Raw genomic sequence first — 16,771 nt, forward strand, 5'->3', positions numbered from 1 at the left:
TCATTGCCAAAATATCATTAGAGGGACGTGGGTTTTCCCAATCCGAAATACTTACTTTATCCCTATAGGCTGAAGGGCATCGGAGGCTGGTCTTCAGCACTCTAATCTTCTTGAATCAAGCTCTCACCTGCTGAGGAAGTTTCATCCCAGTAAGAGTGTTGAATCAGTATGGATCGTGAAGTCCTTATCTCCTCCATCTTTTCAATGTCTGCTTATCGACTCCTTCAAGCTCTTGAGCCATTCGCTTTAGAGGAGATGATGAAAGACGAATAAACCTCTTGTACAAAGTTTTTTTTTATGCACACTGCAATTACTTTTTGATGGTTTAATTTTTTTCCACTGTATTCATATTGCTGTTTCCTCTTCCATTCTCTTCCACTGCATTTCCTTTTCCTCATATAACCAATCTCTACACATAGCCACTACAAATGTCACACAAGCAATCATCTGTCTTCTCAAAAAGAAGATCCAGTGGTTTTGAAAAGCCTTCCAGGTTAAGTGGTACCATGTGGAAATATTAGAACTTTATGACGTGTAAAACATATTGTGTGTTAGCTGCCCAGTGCAAGCTTCAGTGAAGAGTTTTATATAAACAGTACAATACAATAATTTGTGTCTTTTCTGTTTTTTGTCAGGTCATTGCCATCGTTATGGATATGTTTACAGATGTGGATATCTTTAGAGAAATTGTGGAGGCATCTGCTAGAGGGATTGCAGTGTATCTCCTACTTGATGAATCAAACTTCAGTCACTTTCTGAAAATGACGGAGAAACAAGGCTGTCAAGTTCAGAGGCTCAGGGTAAGGTTTCCTGTGTTCCTGTCCATGAACATTCAGTACTCATTCCTCCACATCTTAATGAAAAGGGACTACTATTCAAAAAGTGATTATTAAATACTGCTTTTTCAGATTAACTGGAAGGTATAAATAAGTAAGCTCTCAACAGAACCTTCTCTACAGACCTTTTTCTCTTTAGAAAGATTGTAATCTTTCTGTGTGTGTCAAAACGAGAGTGATAGAATGACAATTTTTTTCATATTTATAAAATAATTTTACAATATAATGTATCTAGGAATACTACATGCTTGAAAAAACTTAGCTTCTTTTTGCTTTCTCTTAAAATAGCCTGCAAATGGAGTTATAGAGCTTACATAAATTAATAAATTGTATACTCAGTTTTTTGATCTTGTTCTTTAAAGTTACTAGAAGGCCTAAATTCTGTTTTATTATTGTTTTCCTGAAATCTGTATTATCATGTCTGTCTGCATCATGTCTTAGAGAGTATTACTTTTATACATGAAATATGTGATTTTATCCTCTAAGAAAAATAACAAGACGATTAACGTTTATGCATTTCCACAAGATGTCCTGTGCTGCCCTAATATTTAACAGGGATTAGAATACAAACTGTGACCTGCACCGATCTGACATTAATGCTTCATAAATACTTCTATATTTACTGTACTGTTGATAGCACTGAAGAAGGTCCAAGGACATTGCCAGGGTTTATTTGCAAAGCTCTGAGGGCTGCCTTGGCTGAACTTCTGTGTAGTTCCATTCACAATTCCTTGTTTCTGTAATTAGTTAGGCTATGTTTGCTCCTGGCAAAAAATATTATCAAAGCTCTTCTTAGCAGCATGCATTTTAAGAACACAGTCTAAAAATCAGATAGAGGTGCGCTGTATTTCTGAGGAGGCTTTCTGTTAGACTTTTGAAGCAAACTTTTATTTTATACCGGATTTTGCTCTGGACTGTTGACTTAGGTCCTTAGAAATATTGCCACACCACTTTCCATGCTTGTTTCTTGTGTATGAGTGTGTGGGATTGCCCTCTGGTGGCCTAATACACAAAGCTATAGGAACTTTTGGAAAGAAAACATGAAAAATGTGTGGTGGGACTGTAAACACTGGTCATGATTGCCTTCATGAGATCAGTATTTTGCAATATTTCCATACTCTGGAACTTGAGTTACCACCATTTGCTGATTACTTGGGACAACTATGCTACAGAGATTGCCAAAAATGGTGTATGTCTTTTTATGGCATGAGTTTTATCCACACAAAATGAAAGAAATTTTGAGTCATATCTCAAAAAATGCCATGGTACGCATTTTCAAATTAATTTTGTGCAATGTGTATCGACAGCTGTTTCGAAAGCTTAGCTTCTTTTGGGTGGATACAAGGTTGGGTTTTTTATATGGTTTTATAGACCTAAAGGCATTTATTTATATATGGTTGAAAGAATACCTACATTAGAGTGAATTTTCTGTGCATTAGTGTGGATTGGAGAAGTTTGGACTTGGCCTCTTTCTTCTCGGCCTCTGTGTTTCTGTTTCTTAATGATGGGAGAAGTAAAATACATCTTTACTCTGGAAGGTTTACTTAGAATACTTAAGTTGTATCAGAAAATGAAAAATATATGCAAAAGAGGTAAGGAGTATTCCTGTTGTGTGCTGGGTTTCCAGTTTAGCTTGTAATAAAGCTATTCAAATTAATGGTCTTCTCGTCCAAGTACTACTCCCAGTGAGTGTTGCTCTGAGAATACTCCCACAGTAATTCTCCTGGGCCTTTGTCAGGCATGAAGAGAAGCTGCAGGTGACTATGAAAGAACAGTCAAGACTTTGGAGAAGTTTTCTCCCTTTCCCTTTTTTCCACCACCTCAGGGTTTACCAAAAAAAAAAACAAAACCAAACCAAACCCCAAAACCCCAAACATCTTTAACTTTCTGTGCTCTTGGCTTTCAGGGAAAGCCCTTATGGTCAGCGAAAGCAAGAAGAGGATTGAATCAGGAAAAAATGAGACACAGTGATGAGCAAACTGTATTTTTTTAGTTCAGATTTACATTCCAGTAGCCTTCTGTATGGAAAAAAAAAGAGGATTTCATTCATAAATCTACATTAAACGTCTGCGGAGACAGTTTTTGTCATTTGTACTCTGACTGCATATCAGGGCATTATTTCTTTCCTTATTGAAAGATACATGTGAAAAAATGATATATTATATATGTGAAAAAATGAAAGATATATGTGAAAAAATGGATAGACTCTATATCCAGTGATGAATTTGTGAATTCTGTATAGGTGGATATGAAATCAGAGGTTTTCTAGGAGCTTTTTGAGTCTTTCCTCCAGCATTTCTTCTTGTTTGATTTTTACTTAATGTTCACCTTAACATCAGCAGCGAAACTCAACTCAAATAAACAATTCTTTACCTCTATTTTCCCATTTCTGTTTCCACAGTTTCATTTATCTGTTTCCTGACACTTTTCTTCAGTAATTAATGTGTTTCTCTTTTTTTTCCTATTCTCTATCTAAGCTTTTTTTGATGAACTTTGTCACTGCTCTGACTTGTTCAGTCAGCAATTATTTTGCATAGAAAGATGAAGAGTCACTACAGAGTCAGACTTTTTTTCAGGTAAATTTTCAAAAAACTAATTACTACATTTTTTGAGGTTTATAGATTAGATTTGCACTGCCAAATGCACCATCAAGACAACAATCCCCAGAACCACCAGAATGTTCAGTGCAGTAACTTAATTTTGGATTCGAAACAAAGAACCAATGTAGGCAATGTTTAGTGCCAAAGAAGTCAACCAAGCTCTTCAGCAGGTATTCATGTTTTATTTGATATGAGGCAGAGGCTCCATACTTTACTTCTCTAGCAATAGTGAAGAATCATCTTGCTACAGGAGGGTACTGAAGGCACTTTGGTGGGAGCTGTTTATCACCTGATACTTCTCAATATTGAATTGTAGTAATGGGAAGATAGAACCACTAATAAATGATGTTACTTTCCTTTTGTGAAGTCTACTCCCAGATACGCATGCTTAAATGTGTAGTTGGAGCTGCTCTTGAGACCTCATTGCAGCCTGTTATTTCTCACCAGTGTTGTCAAGATCATCTGAAGTTTTCCAGTACTTTCAAGTCTAAGTCAGATTTGATTATTAAATAGACACACACTGCGTGATGTTGTATTTGTGAGCAAACTTCTGTGCTAAGGGCCAGACTTCAGTGAAGTTAATGAGGTTTTGTCTTCAGAGGTCATTGAATCAGATTCAAAGTCAGAATAGAAGCGAACTTGAAACTACTTAACATTTTTACAGCAACTATTATATCTTAGTAAGAAGAGAAGCCCATGATAATAAACAATATTAGTACTGATGAACAATATGAGAAATGTGGCTTTTTTTCCTTTAGAACTGTTAGGCTGAGTATCAGGTAGATGTCCATTTTCTTTTTTATGAATACTCTTGAGAGCAAGTACAGGCGCAGTAACTGAACACTGATAAAAACAGTCTCTATAAATAAAAAAATGCTGAAATGAAGTGTTTGAGACCAGTATATTCACTGTACTTATCTTGTATATTGGAGAGATTTTACTGATGAAAATAAATGTGTAATGTTGAATTGTACTTCAAAATTTTAAATCCCGCTTATGTGGCTCTCTCTGGGAAGATAGTGGTTCAGTTGTACATAAAAAGAGGTTCATCATTGGGTATCATTTAACTGGATAGCCCTGATGGCCATCCTTAAATTGCAGCCACTGGATCTTTTTGATGTCCCTGAGTGTCCTGCAGTCTGTTTCTGGAGGAGAGAGTGATCCTGATCTGGCTTCAAAAACATCCAAAAACATCAACTCTTTGGTTAATGTATTCTTCCATATGCAGTCACTGACAAAAACAGGTTACAGGACTGGACAGACTTTACTTTTGACTCACTATGGCTGATCTTACATTTGTTTGTGTGTCCTCTTGGTCTAGCTTGGTTCCTTCATGGTGAGTGGGTTTGTTGGTTTCTAGTTTGCCCAGGATTTTCCTCTCAGGATTCATAAATGAATTACTGCTTTACCCATAGTGATGCAATGATCAATGACTGGCAGGGCTGTCCTGTAGCTGAGGATGAAATGAAGGAGGAAGTGAAGCCCAGCATTTCATACCAAATGGGGCTTGCAATTCAGTATGTATATATTTGCTGCTTTTAATCCTAAGTGGAACACGTTTTTACTATATATCCTCAAATATTGTCTGTATTTTGGGCAATTTGAAACTATGCATCCCTGAGCATTTGAAGTAGGTGAAGGGTGCCGCATGAACTGAGGAGGAAGAGTTACACAAGAAAGGTGAGCATGATCTCTGGCACATGCCTTTGTAATGCCATGTTCCCCTCTGTTAGTGGTTGACCTACCAAGACAATGAAAGAGTGCAGGATTAAGGAAGCAGGATAGAAAAGCTGCAGGAGGAATAATACTGAAGAGAGGGAAAAGAAAAAAGAGAACAGAGGAAGCAGTGACTATGATTTTTAAAAAAAAAAATGCAATGCAATGGAAGTTTGATTCCTTTTTATAGATATGCCTACGTGAAGTTAAATTTCAACTTATGAACTGAAAGTTTGTACGTTATGTTCATAGCTTTTCTTTATATAGCATGGTAATTTGCAAGACAATAGCCTTGCTTGTGCCTCCAGTGTTCTAGAATCCCAAGTGATAGCCTGTCCAATACCGATCAGACCATATCTCAATGAGATTTGATGTGTTAAATCTTTAGGCCGGCCTTACTTGTTATGGTTATTTGAAAATGTATAAGCCTGCCTCTCAAGTTACCTTTTTCAAATTATAATGACAAAAGTATAATTTATATATATAAAATGGTAAATATGGAATTGGGTAAAACAATCATTGAAGTAAATGCAAATTTCCTGACTAATGCACGAGATTTTATTTTATAGTAAATATGGGTTTACTGTTGTGATAATCTTTAGAATGGATTAATTTCAGTATTTTTTCTTTTTTGGGAATTACTTTTCCCACACTATTTAACTTCCACATAAAAGGGTTTTATTTAATTACTTTTACTTAAAGCTTGAGTAGCTGCTGTAGAAAGAATACTTTTCTTCAGTAGGATTGGCTTGTTCAAAGTCCAACTAAAAAACACACTGGAAAAATGGGAAGATTTGCTTTCATTGATAAGAAAACTTATTGAAGTGCAGAAAACTTGAAAGACACAATGCTGTATTGTCAAGAGGGATTAGCAGGTAGAGATGCAAAATTACGTTAACCGCCCATTCAGTAATGCAGATTGGGTTGTTAATTTTAACTGTTTCTGAAAATAAGACCTGAGAATCCACCTGTATTTTCACTTTTCAAAGTTTTACCTTTTAAAATTTTACATAACTTTTAGATAATACTTTTTAATTTATCTAATTGAGATAAACTTTTATGTTGTATGTTTCTGTCACATTTACGAGATATTAGGTCACAAACAAAAGTTAATTTTAACTGCTGTCTTTGTACATTTTAAACAAGTTGCATTTTTGTTCAAACACAGATTGACAAAAATGGTAAATAAAAACTCACCTAATAAATAAATAAAATTTAAGGAACTTGGATAGCTTGAGTTAAACCATAGTCTGCCAACTCAGCAGCTTTTAGGTTTTAACTCTTGCTTCTTCAATTTGATTTCTCTTTTGATAAAAGATTTACAATACCAACAGTGAAATATATACTGATTAAGAAAGCATGTGTTATTTGAAAATGTGCTTTCATTTCTCCTAACTTCTTTGAATTTTCTGTTTGAAAATTGCAGTGTCTGCTACAGTCTAATGAACTTTATCCTTCTTTTATAACTGCTACAAGCTCTATTTATTAGAACTTCATATGTTTTAGGCAACTGTGTTAAGTGCTTCCATAGACGATAAAGGTTTGAGTCACTGTATTGCAAACCAAGTCATAATTTATAGACTTGAATCTTAAATACTTTTGTTAAGTTTAAATATCTCTACAGCTTCCTGAGGAGGGCAAGTGGAGAGGGAAGTGCTGATCTACCTGGTGTCCAGTGGTAGAACACGTGGTAGTGGTTCAAAGCTGCATCATAGGAGGTTTAGACTGGACATGAGGAAGCATTTCATTACCAAAAGGGTGATCAGACACTGAAACAGGCTTCCTAGAAAGGTGGTTAATGTCCCAAGCCTGTCAGTGTTTAAAAGGCATTTGGACAACGCCCTTAATAACATGTTTTAACTTTTGGTCAGCCATTGGTCAGGCAGTTGGACCAGGTGATCGCTGTAGGTTCCTTCCAACTGCAAAGTGAAATCTTCCCTTCCCTTCCCTTCCCTTCCCTTCCCTTCCCTTCCCTTCCCTTCCCTTCCCTTCCCTTCCCTTCCCTTTTTATCCCCAATTTTACTGAATTTACCCTGTACGTAGTCTTAATCCATTTTGCTTCATGAGCAGCCCTAATCCATCTGTACCTGGCCTTTACGGAGCACATGTCTGCTGTGATTTTCAACCTGTCCTTGCAGCAGTCCCATGAAGCAAGACATTCCTCTGTGTTCACAAGTCTTATATTCCTCTGTTTCCATATATACAGTCTGTGTAATAGTCATACGGATTCTGTTTTCTTACTGTGAAACCAGTTTTCACTCCCACTGGAATACTTGTAAATTACCACGAATCAGTGTTCTTAGAACAAAACTTGCACGGATAGAAACTGTAGTAAATGTTGTGATCATTCATAGCTGTATTCCAAACTATTTCTATGCCTTGTGAAGCATTTTGTATCTCACAGTCACGAGGTAGATGCTGTAGGTTAGATTGAATTGAGATTGATTATTCAGGTTGCATTGAATATAATTTTTAGTTTTTCTATAAATAAGTGTCTTTATTTAACAGTTTCTGATAAATGCTTTAATTTTTTTTTCCTACATCCATGTAAGAACTCTTTGGAAATTGTTGTTAGTACAGTCTGGAAGGTGTTGTGACATTTCTCTTGATTTTTTTTTTTTTTTTTTAGAAGCTCAAAAAACCCTAAGTGACAGTAGAGAAGGAAAAAAAAAAAGACACTGGCTTAGCTGAATTGATTTCATCCACAGTCTGAGAGAAAAGTTGACCATATTACTGAGATCCAACTTGGAAAATTTCCCAAGTGAAATTTACTGAATTTGCACGAGGAAAACATAAAGCTTCTTAACAGAATTCAAACTTAACTGCTGCTTAGAGCTTGTGTTACCTATGTATATTGTGATAGCATCTCTGAATTTAGAAATGTGATTAATCCCATGGTGCAAAGCTTATTGAGAGATCCTGCTGGTGGTAAAACTGCAAGGGATTCTGGTGCCAGGTAGCATCATTCAATGGATCATCACACATTGAGGTATCTGTGTTTGTAGATAGAGCAGCCTTGTTCAGCCTAAAAGAAAAGTGATCCTGGCTCTTCAGATGTTGTCTCTGATTAGCTGAGATGCTTGGAAATCTTCTAATTATTGTACATCAGATGATGAAAATATTTTTTCTTTTTAAAGAACAAAACCTCTTTCTCTTGTAGAAGACTTCTTGTGCCAGTACCTCATTTCTCAGAGTGGTGCCTATGAAAAAGCAGAATTTCTTTTCTGTGGTCTAGGGAATCACGTCAGTCTTGAGTACAAAACAATAACTTGTCCCTACGGGACAAGTTTGATCATAGTTTACTTTCCTGCAGAGTTTATTAATATGCAGTAATATAACTCTTCTCCTACTGTACCTCTGACTTTTAACCCCCTGGATGCTAAGAATGGAATATAGTATACCAACTAAATTATTTCAATTGTCTTTTTCAGAACATGAGGGTGCGGACAGTAAAAGGCCAAGATTACTATTCTAAAACAGGAGCAAAATTCCATGGAAAAATGGAACAAAAATTTATACTTGTTGACTTGAAGAAAGTCATATATGGTACTTACAGGTAAGATCTGTCACTGAGGTTTCTGTAGAAAATGTCTCACCTTAGTACCTCTCCTATTGCAAATTTGAGTTTTTTTCTATTTCTGAAAATTCTTCCAGGGAACTCCATGGGCAAATTTTATTATCTTTTCTGTAATTTAACAAGTTATCATAGTGCTAACTAGCCTAACACAGAGCCAAATTTTGAGATCCTCTGCTAATTTTTCACAAATAATAAATACAGGATATAGTTTTTGCTACAGCTGGAGACTTGCTGAATAGAGATTTGATTTATTGTGTATTGTTTGAATTATTCTTGTTAAACATTCACTCCAGAAAATGCTGCCAAAATTATTTCATCAGCTGTCGTGGACAGTTCCTCCTTCTTCTAATAACATTCTAACATTATAGACCTGACATTATGGACTACATACTCTGTAGTGTATCATGGTCAAATTCAGAACTGCCCGAGTTAAGCTGACATAGCCTCTTTTTATACTTTGCTAAGTTTCTTTATTCTACTTTCCATTTTATTTCCAGTGTATGTGTGCAAAACATAGGGTGAAATAACTTACAGCTTTGCAGAGCTGGAAACAAACTAAGTTAAAGCAGGGGCAGTTTTATCTCACACATAATTAAGTATTTTCCTTCTTTTCATGCTACACTCCTCTCCTTTGGCTTGCTGAATTAGTGTCTACCAGCTTAGTGCCTGGGTGCCAGATCCACAGGCACTGACTTTCATAGGTTTGCACACTCTAAGCTTTTGAAAAGTCTGGCTTTTTATTTCCTCTGAGACCCAAATTCAGACTGATGTATATAAATGGTAGTGAGGTAAGTGACAAGTTCATAGATGAATCAGTGAAGGGAGTCCAGGGAGAGTCTGTCTGCTTTGACATCTGCACGCAGTGTTAGAGTCTGTGAGAATGTGATAGTTTTTTTCATTTCACTTTGAAAAATAACACTGCTTTAAGACCTAGCACCACAGGGACTGGAATCGATAATTTCTGTAGAAAATAAGCCTGGTTTGTAGAAGAATCTAGTGATTTATAACAGTAAAGGCAAGTCTTTCTCAGTTCTTGCTCTCTGAACTCGATTTAGAGTCTAGGGGTTTTTCCAAATACTACAAAATATATTATTCTTAATTGTGAAAAGTAATAGAAAAAGCTTATACAGCATGTTTTCATTTAATCTCAGCATAGTGTTGTTTCCTGAAAAATACAAAACTAGTAAAACAATTAAAATGAAATCAGTAAGCTATTTAGATGAATGCAACCAGCCTATTTTCTAACATCCAGAAGACAAATACAAACAAAACAAGTTCATTAATTTAATTATTTTTTCACTTTTTTTCATGAAAATAGGATTGAAAACAGATTTTTTTCTTTGTTGTAAGCTACTAACTGCATACTTTTGACACCATGCTATTAGGCTTTTTGAAGCATTTTTCATGTACACGTTCATGTATTTTATCTCATTTTATATCTGTAAAGTAGCTATAACTACTGAGCTTTGAGCATGTTTTCAGCCTGTCTAAGTACAACAGAAAAGAGGAAAATTTCCTTCATCAGACGTCATCATTGCAATTAAAAGAAATATTCGTATCCAGTCTGGTGTGCATCATAGAAAGTGTAGACTTTTTTAACAATTCTGCGGTGCATCTGCTTGAAAGTTTGTTTAGTATGAAGTACATTCTGAACTGCTGAAGCAGTTCATTTCAAATGTAGTTTTTTTGCAATACCCACTTTTTATAAGGAAAATTAAGTAGTTATAGACTCATTTCTGCTGCTGCTAAAAGCAGTCTACCTGAGTTCAACTGGTATTAGAGTAGACCTTCCAACTCTAAATTGCATGAATCATGCCCAGTATTTATTTATTTATTTAGAAACTGTTTGTACAAAATCCAGGTTTGTGTGGAAGCTTTCTTACAAAAAAGGATTGGTATAATGCTTCAGTTCAAAACAACTGTTTCTAATGGTCATTTGTTCTTCTTTCAGCTTTATGTGGTCATTTGAAAAAACCAACCTCAGTATGGTTCAAGTTATCACAGGACAGCTGGTTGAATCCTTTGATGAAGAGTTTAGGACACTGTACGCCCGTTCTTCTGTTCCTAGTTCATTTGCCCCAGAATTAGCACGTGTAAACAGTCGCAGGACACTCTGGGATAATGATACATACCAACACTCAGTGTCTTCCTTGGCTTCAGTTTCTAGCCAAAGAAACCTTTTTGGTAGGCAAGACAAGGTTCACAAGATAGATTCTGTTTGTTGGAAAACTCATGGAATATATGCAGTAAATGAAATAGATAAATATGGCTTGAGAAATCAAGCCTATAATAAACAACCATTTCATCTAGGCTTTAATATGCAAAATCCAATCCAGCAGTATCAACCTAGTGAAAAAAATGAGCACTGGAAGAGACACAGTTATGCTGGGGAGAAGCCAGAAAGGACACCTTATCTATTGCTCAACAGAGCTATTAATAGGGCCAACAATCCATCAAATACTTGGAAAATGCCGTCTGATAGCCTTAGTATTGTTTCTTCATTACGAGGAGGATATGCAAATAACTACAGTACACCCCAGCAAAGTTTTGCTGATCAGTTTTCACGCCCAAAGGTAAATCTTGCAGAAAGGAATTCAATTGTACGGAGATCTTTTAATGGGACAGATAATCATATCCGCCATCTGCAGCAGAGGATGCCAACCCTCGAACACACAACAAAATCATTCCTACGTAACTGGCGGATTAAGTCCTATTTGAATGATCAGTCAGATTATCCAGTAGAGTCTAATGGATCGGCCTTGGGAGACAGATATGACAGCTGTGACACAGCTGAAAATATTAAAGCTCATGCGCTGTATTCTCATTCTCGCTTACGGTCATCATTGGTGTTTCAGCCAACTTTACCTGAACAGCAGGAAGTAAGCAGCTGTGCAAGTTCTTCAAATTCAACTATAATCGGGTCAGAAGGAAGCGCAACACCTAAAGGGACGTCTAATCATGCTCCAAGTGTGGAAAATGGAACAGATAATATTTTAGAAGAGCTTAGCACAAACATCCCACTTAAATCAGATGCACAAAAACCACACAGAGTTCATATTGCAGACGATGCAAAACCTAGTGTAAATTCAAATGCAATGGGCAACTCATCTCTCTACTTGTACACGACACTGTGTGCAGAAAAACATGCAGAAAATATGAAGAACCCTCAAAATGAAAATATGCTGAAAAGGAGAAGCTTTCCCATGTTTAATTCAAAGTCCGTATTGGACCCTAGTGCCAACAAACATGCATCCAGTTACATTTACAGCACATTGACTAGGCATAGACTTAAGGAGCCAGTTAGTCCAAAACTTCCAGAAGACGTGCTGAAGAGTTCTAAAAGTTTGCACAGTGTGACCAACCACTTGCCACAGGAAGAGAAGGACCTCAAAGGAGATCTAAAGGGCCCTGCTGCTAGCAAGGCAATCTCTATGGCTGCTCTCACTGAAGCTAGCAAAGAGGAGTCTTGTAAGGATTGCACATCAAAGAAAGAAAGTAAGAATTCCCCAAGTTTTCTAAAGAAAGGATCCCAGAAACTGCGATCACTTCTCAATCTCACACCAGACAAGAAGGAAAACTTGTCAAAAAACAAAGGTCCTGCCTTTTACAGAATGTGTAGTAGCTCTGACACATTGGTTTCTGAAGAAGAGAATCAAAAACCAAAGATTTCTGAGAATAAGACAGATTCTTCCCCAAGGAGAAAGCGAAACACATCATCGAATTCTCAAGGTAGCTTGAGCAAAAGTAAAGAAGATGTCACCGGGAGCCCGACAAAGTCTCCAAAGTCTCCAAAGTCACCAAAACCTCAAAAACCTCCATCTGATGAAAGCAATAGAAAGTGTCCTCTCTTGTGCCCCCGTGAAAGTAAGTTCATAGAAACTGCAGGAGATGCATCTGCCCCAAGATTTAATACAGAACAGATTCAGTATCAAGACATAAAGGAAATTTCCACAAATACTGCTCCAGAAAGTGCCCCTGTTTCTGCTCTTCAGAGAGCAAGTTCAGTGACACCACAGCTGGCAAGCTCAAAACGCCAAGAGGAGCTAAGACCTCGATTGAGTGAAAGGCGTGTTTATAGCCGCTTCGAGCCATTCTGCAAGATGGAAAACGCTAGCCAGCCTGCAGGAAATGCATGCAACAGCACTTCGCATCTCTCAGATATCAAAAGCAAGACCTTAGGGAATAGTTATGGCAGGAGTAATCACCTGGTCAGCTATAACTCAACTGCTTACCATCCATTGCAGCCTAATGAAAATAAACTGAGAGGATTCATGCAGAAGTTTGGCAGCTTCCTACACAAAAGCAAGTAAAATGCAAGAGGACACAAGAGGAAAAATTTTCTTAATGAGAATGGTCAGCCATTGGATTAATCTCCCCAGGGAAGTGGTGAATTTCCCTGACATTGGACACTTTTAAAATTTGCTGGCCAGAGTGCTGGGCCATCATGCACAGCATGACTGTGCTTTTGCCAAGAAGGGCTGGCCCAGATGATCACTGAGGTCCCTTCCAACCTGGGATTCTCTGATTCTGTGAAAACTGTTGTTGATTGTGTTGAAATACAGCTGAACTACCAAAGCTGGACGTAATCTTAACTGGACAAGACTGCGGGCAACTTTTGTAGAGCTTACTTGGGTTTCTTCTTGGGTCTAGCACTTTGGAATGAGTGTACATATTTTTACATAACTATGCTAAAATTGTTACAATAAGTCTTTACAGAAACTGTGTCCAGAAGATGTCTTAAGGGAGTTGTTTATAGTGTTTATATTGTAAGATTAATTTTATACATTTTCCTTGTGAAGAAAGGACTAGCATATTGTAAGATTGATTGTGGGGAAAGAAAGATGGAGAATGTTTTTAAACATCAAATAGTAGTTTCAAAGATTTGCCTTTTAAAAATAGGATAGCACTAGGAATAGTGGCTTGCATTTTTTTCCAGCATTTATGTACACATTCAAATGACAAAAACAAATTTTAATGCATTGCACATTACTTATCTGTAAACTAATATTTGAAAACCTTTTTTAGGCTTCATCTTTTTAATAGTTTACCCCACAGCATCTATCAAACTGTTTGGACAGCAGATGGATCTATCTAACTTTATTGAATTTTCCATGTAATATGATATTTTTCTGAAGTATTTTTCACACAGGTCTTAAAGTGACCTTAATCTGAGCTTTCACAGACTTGTTTACATTGTTAAACTAGTGTGAATGTAGAATGAACATTTTAAAAAACTGTATAAAAGAGGTGCCTTGGACATAACTTGCAAGTAGTTTAAATTTCAGTGGGATAATTACATTAGTATAACATGCCAGTATTCTGTAATATTTTCTAAAAATAGCATTTTGTTATATTTTTCTATTTGGTGTTTCCAAAAGAATTCTCTGTGGACTTGGATTTCTCAGGTAAGTTTTTGAATTTCACATGCAACAGTCTGTTTTAATGTTGCCAGATATATTGGCAACTTTGACTTTAATAGCCTAATTTTTTAAATAAGGTTGCAAGTGCTTAGGCTAGGTGTGTGAGGGAGATTGAAAGCTCAGCCCTGCAATGCTGCCTTATGTCAGGATGAATATTACAAGGCCGTGAGCAGATAGGCATCTAAGAATGAGATTTGTAAAAGTCACCACATCAAACAATAAGACATCTCTCCTAAGCCAATGAAAGTATCAGTGAACGACGATAGAACCAAGCTTATGAATGAAGGTATTTAGGCACTCATCTGCAGTCTAAGGGACACATTTTTGTTCATCCAAGCCTCTCAGTCATAAAAAATATCTTGATATTAAGGGACTATTCCAGGTTAGTGCTTGTAAAAGAAACAGGCAGGATGATGGGTTTGGGCAGTAGCATGGCATCCACTTCTCATCTGCAGTGTGCAGACAGAACATGCAGCTGGCTGATGCCCTCCTGGGTGTGGAGTTCGTCTCGTAGAAGAATGCCATAACCATTTAGCTGCAAGATGCTCTGTGACAGTTTTGTTCCAAATTCAGAAATTTTCATTGCTGAAAGCTTTTAATTCTTATACAGGATCTTCATCTTTCAGGAGTATATTTTAGGAGACCACTTCACTCTTAGATCTGAAAGGTCCTACAGTGTTCCATGGAGGGAGTCCCACTGTGAAGGTCTTGACTTTAGAAAAAAACATCCAAAAGACATTTAATGCACCAGCTAGATTGAGTTCATTCTTCTCTTCTACCTATGGCCCTGGGAAGAGATTTTATACTGAAATCTGCTTCTCATCGAGACTCCACTCTGGGTCCTGTGACCTTAGTAGAAGCAGGATCAGACGCTTAATGTACTGACACCAGGTTTTGAAATGTTACAAGAGCTTGGGAGCACAAGGCTCTGACAGCATGCCCAATGCCCTTCCTGCAGCTGTGGCTTTCAAAGTGGGGGAGCAGACTGGGGAACGCCACAGCTAGTGTGAGGACCAACTGTTATATTCTTCCCTCCAGAACTGTGTGTTAAAAGTAGGAAAACTGCCCAGTCGGTCCTGTCTGATTTACGTCATGTCCCTGTGGGAACCCAGCTGTTCACAACATAGAAAGGAAAATTATGGGAGGAAAAAAAAGGTACCAGCAAAGAAAAAGGATATGCACATTTCTGGTGGGGAAAACAGAGTTTATATTTTTGAACTTCATTTTCCCATAGCTTGTCTTGATGTCTCTGCTTTTCCAAAGAGGTGCTTTTTGTTTACTATGTCCTAAATGTGCTCTGCACTTTGCAGGTTAGACTCCCCACACACTCAATACACTCCCAGTTTTGTAAGTCTGTGAAGAAATAGTTGTTGCTGTGCATGACAGTCATTTGGCCAATGGGGAGTTGTGAAACCCATAAAAAATGATGTGTCACTTCCACATTAAGTAACTCCATAGGCACCATAATAGGTCTAGCAAAAGCTCATCAGAGTTATGGAATGCTGAGCATGGCCCTCAGGAGCACCACTGGCACCAGAGTGAAGCCAGGAGATACAGGCTTCTCATACGCTGGGCGTGCAATTCGTGTTGTAAGTAAACCACCCCTACACACAGTCGTAATACCCAGTGAATGAATTGCTTCATTTTTTCAGCCTTGTAATAACCAGTTTTTGCCACCTCATATTGTACCTTATTAATGTGCTTGAACTGCACTCTCTGTTCATGCTAACAAACATGAACCACATATAAAGAAAGGTTTAAAATGAAGAAAAATTAAACTTCCAGCTGTCTAATATGTGAGGTGGCTAGTATTTGTTACAAACCTTGAGAGGGAAAAAATGTTTATCAGGCAATAGATGTTTGTGCATTGGTAGTTGAAAAAGAACTATTCAGAGAGAATTATTATCATTTTTCACCTTTCTGAAATTCATTGGGAAATGTTGTTTAGAAAAGAAGTCATAAGAAAAATAATACCAAAATCAGTTGCAAGACAATGTAAAAATAAAATTTAAAATGGCTCTACTAAGCTGTACAATAAATATATATATCTTTTTAATTTGTAGCATTATGTGGGCTAAGCTGTACAACAAAAAAGTAGCTTTGCAACTGTGTAATGCAGAGACATCGGTAAGATTATTGTGGTACTTATTGTAATTTCTTTTAGTTTGTTTTCATTTAAATCAGGAAAGTTAGAGCAACATAAAGCTGCGGTAGTTCGTGGGTAATTGAGACGTATTTCAGTTGTCTTCACTTGCATGAGTCCATATTCCATTAGCACCCCGGTGACAAGAGAGGAGACTGTCATGCTCAAAAGGCCATCTTGACATTTCATTCTTTATTTTATACAGGTGCTTACAGATGTCTTGGTGCCTTTCTAAAGGGTCTGATAATTTTTCATCATTTTCAACTCAAAACTGAGAGTTACAATTACGTCTCCATTTTTCACATTTTGACGTGATGCCAAAGACATGTTGCATGTTCTGAGAACTGTTTTCTGTGTTGAGAAACAGCATGGAAGAAAACATTTGGTCTTGGACAGCTCAGAGCTGCTTTGCTATTAAGCAAAGCTGGTAGTGTAGTTTTCTGCTGTAGTGATATTGACTACTTAAGTTTCAATCCCCT

The 16,771-nt window shown here is 37.0% G+C and overlaps 1 protein-coding gene across 1 annotated transcript in view; it reads left to right on the plus strand.

Annotated features, from left to right (window-relative positions):
• Positions 1-13,039, plus strand: part of FAM83B (family with sequence similarity 83, member B) — a 39,754-nt gene extending 26,715 nt beyond the window's left edge. Inside the window, exons 2-4 of the mRNA XM_010140651.1 lie at positions 636-800; positions 8,584-8,708; positions 10,681-13,039. Coding sequence (XP_010138953.1) covers positions 636-800; positions 8,584-8,708; positions 10,681-13,039 — 2,649 coding nt within the window. The remainder of the gene's footprint in view (positions 1-635; positions 801-8,583; positions 8,709-10,680) is intronic.
• Positions 13,040-16,771: the final 3,732 nt, after the last annotated feature.

This window comes from Buceros rhinoceros, unplaced genomic scaffold (genome assembly GCF_000710305.1).
Source record: "Buceros rhinoceros silvestris isolate BGI_N320 unplaced genomic scaffold, ASM71030v1 scaffold10147, whole genome shotgun sequence".
Classification (NCBI taxonomy): Eukaryota; Metazoa; Chordata; class Aves; order Bucerotiformes; family Bucerotidae; genus Buceros; species Buceros rhinoceros.